General features: G+C 27.1%; 4 protein-coding genes across 4 annotated transcripts; 1 reads left to right on the top strand and 3 right to left on the bottom strand.

The window, feature by feature from the left end:
* Positions 1-826: 826 nt before the first annotated feature.
* On the bottom strand, positions 827-1,348 carry LOC126554867 (zinc finger MYM-type protein 1-like). Its single transcript, XM_050209878.1, has one exon. It carries the CDS (start codon positions 1,346-1,348, stop codon positions 827-829), a length of 522 nt encoding a protein of 173 aa, XP_050065835.1.
* Positions 1,345-2,256, bottom strand: LOC126554866 (zinc finger MYM-type protein 1-like). The gene has a single exon (XM_050209877.1). The coding sequence runs from the start codon at positions 2,254-2,256 to the stop codon at positions 1,345-1,347; it is 912 nt and encodes a 303-aa protein (XP_050065834.1).
* A 5-nt stretch (positions 2,257-2,261) lies between these two features.
* LOC126554865 (zinc finger MYM-type protein 5-like) lies at positions 2,262-3,944 on the bottom strand. Its single transcript, XM_050209876.1, has 2 exons — positions 3,833-3,944; positions 2,262-3,019 (listed from the first exon to the last, which is right to left on the bottom strand). The coding sequence occupies exons 1-2, from the start codon at positions 3,942-3,944 to the stop codon at positions 2,262-2,264; spliced, it is 870 nt and encodes a 289-aa protein (XP_050065833.1).
* Positions 3,945-6,130: 2,186 nt separating this feature from the next.
* LOC126554864 (uncharacterized) lies at positions 6,131-8,637 on the top strand. The gene is made up of 4 exons (XM_050209875.1): positions 6,131-6,266; positions 6,334-6,405; positions 6,881-6,951; positions 7,015-8,637. Exons 1-4 carry the CDS (start codon positions 6,131-6,133, stop codon positions 8,635-8,637), a joined length of 1,902 nt encoding a protein of 633 aa, XP_050065832.1.
* Positions 8,638-9,012: the final 375 nt, after the last annotated feature.

The raw sequence follows: 9,012 nt of genomic DNA, 5'->3' as shown, positions 1-9,012 counted from the left end.
TTTAAAATTAATTATGTTTTGTTTACATTTCTTATGAAAAAATCGTTCTTTAAACAAATTAATGTTATTTTACTACCAAGAAAAGTAATTAGAATATTGATTTAGTTAATGAATAATAAATTCAATAATATAATTTTGTAATTTATTAATATTTGATTATGATAAAAAATGTGTTAATATTTTTTTCAAACATGACTGAGTAAGACAAAAAACATAAACTGTTTTTGTTCTACACACGTTCTTATGTTTTTAATAAAAATTAGTATCATACTTTAGTATTATGAGTAATTGTTATAAATTCACTTAATTAATATAAGTTCATTACTCTCAAATATATTTTATCACTTCATTAAACGGTATAAAAATATTTTTAATTTAATTATTTTTATAGAAAACACATGGATATAAATACATATTATGATATAATATAAGTTGTTAGACAACTATCAATCCCTCTATTTCAGATTTGTGACTTAACCAAGTTTACACTAACCTATTGATATACAAATTTAAGCCACATTCAGTGGCGTAATTTCGCTAAAATTCAGGGCGTGCAAAACTTATCAGGAAAGTTACAAACTTCCAAAAAAAAATTCAAAATCCTTCACTTTGCAAATTTATTTACCACTTTTAATTTAATTCCAGTTCCTCGATCAAAATTGTAAACAGTATACACAATTTAATATTATTATTAATATGAACTAAGTTAACACCATGATTTATTACATTGATATAATACATATTAATACATTAAATTAAATTAAACTTAAACGTCTACCATGTATAGTTGATGCTGCATTGAATTCGTCAATCACACTTTCGGAATCTATAACTCATTTCTTTCTATTTGCAACATAGCTATATTAGACAACCTTTCTTGTCCCATAGTTGTTCTAAGGTATGTTTTAAGCCTTCGTGAACAGGAAAAACTTCGCTCACATGACGCAGTATTTGTGGGTATTGTCAAAAATAGTTTTAAGATTTCAGATAATAAAGGAAACCCATCTTTAATTTCACCTTGTTTCATATAATCTAATTTGTTTTGAAATACACTATTATTCGAGTTGATTTGTTTAGATTTGAACATTCTATTAAAAATTTTGAGTTCTACTTGAAGTTCATGAATGTCAAACTTATAGGTCTTACAAACAATGTCCAATAACTTTTCATCAGGATTTTCATTAGTAAATACATTCATCAGCCCATCCAATATCTCTAGTTGATTTTCCTGAAACCGATCTTTGATTTCTTTCATAATAATATCCAATACTGAAAAATAAATATTTATACGGTAATAATCTTTAATCTGTTTTTCTTGGGGTTGATGTCCACCTCCTCCAAGTCTCATTGGTATTTTTTTTTTCTAGGTAATTGAGCAGGTTCAATATTATTTTCTTTTGGTATTTCAATTACTTTATCCCACATTTCACCAAACTTTTTATCTGATCGCATTTCTTTAAAAATATTTGTTGTATGAGTTGACATACTAATAACACCATTATAATTCATGTTTATAGACTGTAGATATTTAGATAATATATTTGTATGGGTCATAACATCTTTTAGAAATACCAAACAAAACATAAATTCAAAATCACCAATATTTTTTAATAAAGAAGTAGCTTCAGGACCACATGAAATATCAGTTTCAGATATTTCTTCAAGTGTTTTGATTATCACCTCATAATTTAAAAATAATGAATTTAAAGCTTCAGCTCTACAACTCCACCTGGTATCACTTAAACTCTTTAATTTTGACGGACCACTTTTTTTCGAGGATTCCAGAAATATTGATTCAAACACAGCATGTCGTTTTGAAGATGCATGGATAAAATTATGTAAGCTTTGCAAAGTACCAAACATATTTCTGACAAATGAAACTTGTTTAGTCAAATCAACTAAACATAAATTCAAAATATGTGCGTAACAATGTACATATATGGCAATTGGATTTTCTTGTTTAATCCTAGCCTGGACTCCAGTATATGACCCTCTCATAGCAGCAGCGTCATCATAGCACTGGCTACGAATGTTTTCTATTTTCAAATAATTTTTTAAAAGTACTTCTTTAATAACATTGGTAAGTGTTTCACTGTCAGTTTTATTCGTTTTATAAAAACCTAAGAAAACTTCATGTGGTTGAAACATATCATCTACATACCGAACAATAAACGATAGTTGCTCGTGTCTAGATAGGTCTTGGGTCTCATCAATTAAAATGCTGAATAATTTGGCTTTTTTGATATCATTTACCATATTTCTTAGAACTTGTTTTGCCATAGAGATAAAAATTCATTAGAATGAGTACCGCTTACATATCGATAACTAATTTGGCTACCAACAATAGAATCTTCTAGTAATTTGTTATCTTTGGCTCGAAGATGAAGTAGTTCAATAAAGTTTCCTTTGTTTTTAGATTCATCAGTTTCGTCGTGACCACGAATGGATATTCCTTGTCGTGCACAGTACAAAAGTGAATCTATTATACATTTCAAATAGTTCCTATTTTTTGTAACAGTGGTTTTATGATGGCTATTGATTTTGGAGGCTACATCACCAACAGATTGGCCTGTTTTTAACCCAGAAACTTTGGCAACAGCTTCCATATGGTTTATACTTTTTTCATGAGAAATAAATGATGTTGTTGCTTTATACCAAGATTTGAAACCATTTGAAACAAAAGCAGCTTCGTTATTCGAAGACGGAAATGCTCTACAGTAAAAACAATAAGCAGAATTGCTAGTTGGACTATATTCTAACCATTTATTAGTGGTATACCACTGTTTCATAAATTGTCGACCGTTAATTTTTGGAAAATCACAGTCGTTTGGTTGATAGGGTTCAAAACCACTAAGTAATAAGCTATATGCAGAATTTAATGGATTTGCTGGATCACGATGAGTTTCTAGCATACTTTCTTCAGATTCAGACAGAAATTGAGATTGATTTTTATTATGTAATTCACTTGTTGTATTTTTACTCAACTCATTAAATTCCAAAACACTTAATATTGGAGATTCTGTTCAAAAATAAAACATAAAATTATTGTAAAATTCATAGAAACAATTGAAGAATTAAACAAATGGAATGTTATAGATCATCATATTCAAGTCACGAGTGAAGGCACAAATAATAAAGCTATATAATTTATTTAACATAAATTCATATCATATTTAAACAAATACCTATATCGTATACACATTATTTACAATATTTAGTTATAGTATAAACATATATAATAAGATTAAATTAAGTATACATAAAACATATAACATATAACATCAACATTTTGTGAAATACAAAAGGATGAGGGGTACAAACTTGTTAACAAATTACAAATAAACATAGATTAAAAATAAAATTATTAGGTATTGCTATTATATCTATATTTTTAAGATTAATAATTTAAAGTTTTAATTGTATACAGTTATAAATATAATGACAAAACCAAGTTAAAAATATAAATATTAAGCAACACATTAGTAACAAATAATAACAATTTTATAAGCTCCAAATTCATCTACATTTACATAAAGTACAAAAATACACAAAATAGTAAATACATATAAAAACACATACATTATACAATATTGTTTACATAACTTTAAGATATAATTAATTAATCTATCAACTGGGTAGGTGTCTAGGTGTTACTATAAAATCACAAAATACTAGGATTATTATTGCCTAATCAATAATAATTTTATTTTACTAACTGATTATTAATTTTGAAACTTTCATTACACTTTGAAGTTAGTTGAAATAGGTACAACCATTAACATAAACACAAACATTGACAATCATATCACATGATCGTGTGAACAAGAAATACCTGATTTAGATAAATATATTTGATTGTCTTGGTCTGTATTTGTAGTTGAATTTTCAGACGTGGACGTGGATGTAGAACTACAACATGTAACTGTAAAATTATTAGAGAACATAATAATAAATATAATTAGTTTTGAACTTGTAAAATAGAAAATAATAAATACTTGCTACTTACTTGCACTAACTTTCTGTGATTTTTTAAAAAAATCATCAAGAGTCCTTTTTCTTTTTTCGGACATTTTAATAATATATTATGTAATTAATAAAACTCAGAAGAAACAAATATATTAATAATACAATAAGCCAATAAATAATATAAGAATCGTAATTCGTAAATAAAACGGTTAGCACTCGCACAGACTATCGTAATATAAATTATTTTATTATGATCATTGATAGCTTATACTTGATAGCCTTAATTGATAACATAGCAACATTAGCAAAAATTTCGTGATCCGTCCCATAGAGTGATACAATCTTTTATCGTCGTTATCATTATTTTAAAGTTTGGCATTGGTTCAATAGTGAATCGTGTATACTATGTGGATTTTGTACAGTGTAAAAATTAAAACAAGTAAAAACACCTAGGTTATAATGTACAAAAAATAAAATGAAAAAAAAAATGAAATGAAAAAATAAAATACTGTAATGAACATATTAACCATTTTTCAGCGAATTACGTATTACCACGGACTAAGATATCTTAGTTCGTGGTATTACGTATATTCTGATTATTAACTGATAATGTTCATCTATCATTATCGTAAATTCAAAACAATAATCATGTTTCTGTTAAGATAAGATATAAAGATAAAATATGTATATATATATATATTTGTATAATATTGGTTTTATTTTTTTGGATGTACACCACTTCTTTATAAACCCACTTCCCGCCACTGCACTAGTTATACATTGTAAATATAGAAAATCTAGGGGGTGCAATTTAACAGTTTTGCACCCCCTCAAAAAAACCAGGGGGTGCAAGTGCACCGCTTTGCACCCCCGAAAAATGGCCACATTCATATGACAATAATATTATCCATTCAATTAACCAGCAAAATTGACTGATCTAAATGTTTAATATAAATAATTATTACAGTAATATTCAATAATCAAATGCTAAATATTTTATGGAATCAAAAAAAAAAACGTTCAGAATCTAAAATTAAAGAGCTTTATTTATATTTAACTATTATAGGTATTTATTATTGTTTAACACGAAAATCATAATATACAAGTACTTTTTAATTGGTAATCAGTCAAAAAGTCTATGGAAAAAAAGTCCGAACACATGTTTAGTGTCGGACAAACAAAAAGTCCGAAAATACAAATTATTCTATTCAATTTTCTATTATAATTGTATAATAATTTATTATCCATTTAATCAATTTTAATAGGTATTTTAATATACATGTATTTATCTAGAATCTAGATCTATATAATTATTGTTCTTTTATATAATAATCGTGGTAATATTGATCATTGCTTGTAGGTACATAATATAATTTTATGGTAGCTAACATGTAAACATACAGTCAGTGTCGGCCTGGTCAGGGCCGCGGGGCCGCGGGGCCGAGAACGCGTCCGGGGCCCCCGGCCGTATTTGTGTCGAGCGGCCCCTATAATACTATAAAATACATAAATATTGGATATTGAATAATATTAATTTTTTTATATATTATACCAACTTCTGGTGAATGGATATTAAAATTGGTCATATAGGTACGTAAGTACTGGAGCCGGTTATATTCGTTCGTGGTATTAAGCGTACATCATAGTAATACTGTATATAAAATAAATGCGTCTAATGTCTAAATTAAGAATATTGATTACTGAATAATATAATTATATGTAGGTAGGTACATATCTTTTTTGTATGTTTGATAAAATATTTTGTGGGTAGACTAAAAATCTCTGTTGCTTATGTTAAAATAGCTCGCCTCGCCATATAACTAAAATATTATTAATTTATAATGTTACTATATATTTTATTAAGATCATGAATTATAAACATATATTATTTTGTTGTCTGTGTGAATGATTATTGTTATCGTAAATAATAAATAGTAATCGACATCCAGACGGAAAAACCAATGTATCTACCTATATTTAGAACAGTTTTACCGCAACTTTCCGATTAGAATGGTGTACTACGTAATCGTGTGTTCGTTTTGTTTTTATTATTTATGTTGTCAATTGTCATTTGTCATTCAATAATCAATGTGACCATAGAAAAATATACCGTGTTGACGCGTAGTCGCCTTCTGTATTTTCTGTTTCTCTAATATCATAAATTATGAAACGCGTTTATAAGTCAGGTTGTGAAAAGAGGAATAGGAAAAATAAACAATTGCTATTAGAAGTCGGATCTTCTTCAAATCAAACAAAAATTAATTTTTTCCCTGTGCCTAAGCATCAATTTCGGACAGAAGGTAAGTGTAATGGAAAAAAATATTTTTTCATTAGTTATTTGTTTGTTATTTTTTTTTTCTTATGCAGAAAGCAATATTATCAGATGTCCAGAAGACACCCAAGACAGTCAATGTGCTAGTTATGTTGAAGACATAAATGGTAAAATTATATTTATTTTCATTCAGTAATTTGTTTATTAATATTATTTTTTTATACAGATATCAATGCTATAAAATTTTCAAAAAACACTCAAGAAAATGAATGTGTTGATTTTATTGAAGACACAACTGGTAAAATTATTTATATTTTATTTATTTATTTATTGAAACAATTCAAACTATAACATTATTCTTAGAATATTAATTTTCATTCATTAGGTAATTATATGTTTATTGTTATTATTATTTTATGCAGAAAGCAATATTATTTGATGTCCAGAAGACACTCAAGACAGTGAATGTACTAGTTATGTTGAAGACATAATTGGTAAAATTATATTTATTTTAATTGAGTAATTTGTTTATTAATACTATTATTTTATGCTGAAAGCAATGTTATTAAATGTTCAAAAAAACACTCAAGAAAGTTAAACTTTAATCAATGTTTATAGTTTTGATTTTTTTTTTTTTTTAAGTTAATGAAACTTCTGAGCTGAACATAAATACTCAAAATTCACAATTTTCTCAAGTTTTTAAGGACTCTATGGTAAATATTTATAAAATAAAACAATTTAATTATTTATTTAGTTATATACTTATTTTGTTTTAGGTTTGTACAATTTCAAACTTTATTCGTCCCTCAATGAGTGATTCTGTTACAGCAAAAAATAATTTTTTTAACAAGCATCCGATACAACCTTATGTACAATCAGGAACAGGTAAAGTTGACTTTAAAAGAATATACTTTAAACAACTGCCAAATGGTGACATTGTTCAGAGAAAATGGGTGTCATATTGTATCGATACAAATTCTTTACATTGTTCCAATTGCATGGCATATGGAGTGCATGGGAAGTATGGAGAAATTGAAACTAAATTTATATCTGGTTATAAAGTGGATATAAAAATAAATAAATGTTTATATCGTGATATAATAATCCATGAAAATTCTATTTTCCATAATAATTCTACAAATACAGCTGTCCGTTTTAAATTGAATAAAGATATTCAGTCAATATTAAATCGAGATGTTATGGCAAAAAGGGCTCAACAAGTAGAAATCCGAAGACAAATATTAAAGCGTTTAATTGACATAGTTTTGTTTATTGGACGACAGGGAATACCTTATCGTGGAAAGCATGAAGCTGCTCATTCTTTGACTGACAATAGTTTAAACCATGGAAACTTTTTAGAGCTTGTTAAATTTGTAGCAAAATATGATACTATTCTAGGACAACATGTAGATAAATCAGTTACACTAAGTGAAAAAAACAAAAACAAAAAAGGCCGAGGATGTATGGTAACTTTTTTATCAAAACACTTTGTAAATGAAAAATTAATTAAGTCCATAGGAGCAGCTATTCAAGGAAAAATTGTTGAAGAAATTGTTGAATGTAAGAAATTTAGCATAAAGTTTGATAGTACTCAAAACGTGAGCACTATGGACCAGCTTGCAATTTGTGTTCGTTATATTTTTACCGGAATCGTACAAGAACGGTTACTAAGTTTGGTCATTTGTAAAGATTCTAGAGGTATAGCACTTTTTAAATTGTTGGAAGATAATTTAAAACTTCATGGTCTATTACTTGAAGATATTGTGGCATGTTCTTTTGATGGAGCAGCTAACATGAAGGGGATATATCATGGTTTACAAGCATATTTAAAGAAAGTCAATCCAGATATTGTATATACTCACTGTATGGGCCATGTTTTAAATTTGGTAATGAGCGAGTCTACAAATAATTTACAGTTGGCAGAAGATTTATTTGGGTTAATTGAACAATCAGCAGTGTTCTTAACCGATTCTCATAAGCGAATGACAACATGGATGAGTGTTACAGGAGAAAAACATTCTGCACATGGAAAACTCTATCGTTTACAAAAAATTGGTGCAACTAGGTGGTGGAGCAAAGAAAAAGCTTTGTCTTCTATCATGGATTTACAAATGATTGAAGATAACAATGAAGTTGAAAATAGTAAGTTTGTTACTTTATTAGAGTTTTTAGTTGCAGTCTGCAAAGGTAACTTTAATGTTCAGACTAAATACATGGCAAAATCTTTAATAACTAATTGGTCAAAATTTGAAACAATATTAATTGCTAATTTGTTGCTTGATATTTATGCAGTAACAAGTCCTATATCAGTTTATTTGCAAACTAAATCTATTAACTATTTACAAGCTTGGAATATGATTGAAACTTTACAAAAGAAAATTGAAAAAAAAAAGAAATGAAAATTACATAAACTCTTTGTATACAAAATGCAAGTCTTTTGCTGAAAAAATTAATTTGTTTTTTGATGAAGAAGAATTGATAGATATTCAAGAAGATTTTCCTATAAAGCGTATTCCAAAAAAAAAAACATTATCTGGAGAAAAGTGTTCAGATGAAGTTAGAAATATAACTCCTTATTCAAAATTTAAGTCAAATGTATATTCTGTTTTAGATACTATTCTTAATAGCATACAATCACGATTTGTACCTAATGAAATGTTATTAAAAGATTTAAATTGGCTAGATCCTAAAACATTTTCTTTTATTGATGAACTTGAACAATTTCCCAAAGACTCATTGAACACAATATGTAATTTAGCAAATTTAAACAAAGA

This window comes from Aphis gossypii, unplaced genomic scaffold (genome assembly GCF_020184175.1).
Source record: "Aphis gossypii isolate Hap1 unplaced genomic scaffold, ASM2018417v2 Contig00628, whole genome shotgun sequence".
Taxonomy (NCBI): domain Eukaryota; kingdom Metazoa; phylum Arthropoda; class Insecta; order Hemiptera; family Aphididae; genus Aphis; species Aphis gossypii.
This window is presented reverse-complemented; position numbering and strand designations above follow the sequence as displayed.

Bases quoted from the DNA above. Each gene is read 5' to 3' on its own strand.
- LOC126554867 (XM_050209878.1), bottom strand. From the start codon at position 1,348: ATGAGACTTGGAGGAGGTGGACATCAACCCCAAGAAAAACAGATTAAA.
- LOC126554866 (XM_050209877.1), bottom strand. From the start codon at position 2,256: ATGGTAAATGATATCAAAAAAGCCAAATTATTCAGCATTTTAATTGAT.
- LOC126554865 (XM_050209876.1), bottom strand. From the start codon at position 3,944: ATGTTCTCTAATAATTTTACAGTTACATGTTGTAGTTCTACATCCACG. The intron at 3,020-3,832 runs GTATTTCTTGTT...ATTTTTGAACAG, and splicing joins AATATATTTATCTAAATCAG to AATCTCCAATATTAAGTGTT.
- LOC126554864 (XM_050209875.1), top strand. From the start codon at position 6,131: ATGAAACGCGTTTATAAGTCAGGTTGTGAAAAGAGGAATAGGAAAAAT. The intron at 6,267-6,333 runs GTAAGTGTAATG...TTTCTTATGCAG, and splicing joins GCATCAATTTCGGACAGAAG to AAAGCAATATTATCAGATGT. The intron at 6,952-7,014 runs GTAAATATTTAT...ATTTTGTTTTAG, and splicing joins AAGTTTTTAAGGACTCTATG to GTTTGTACAATTTCAAACTT.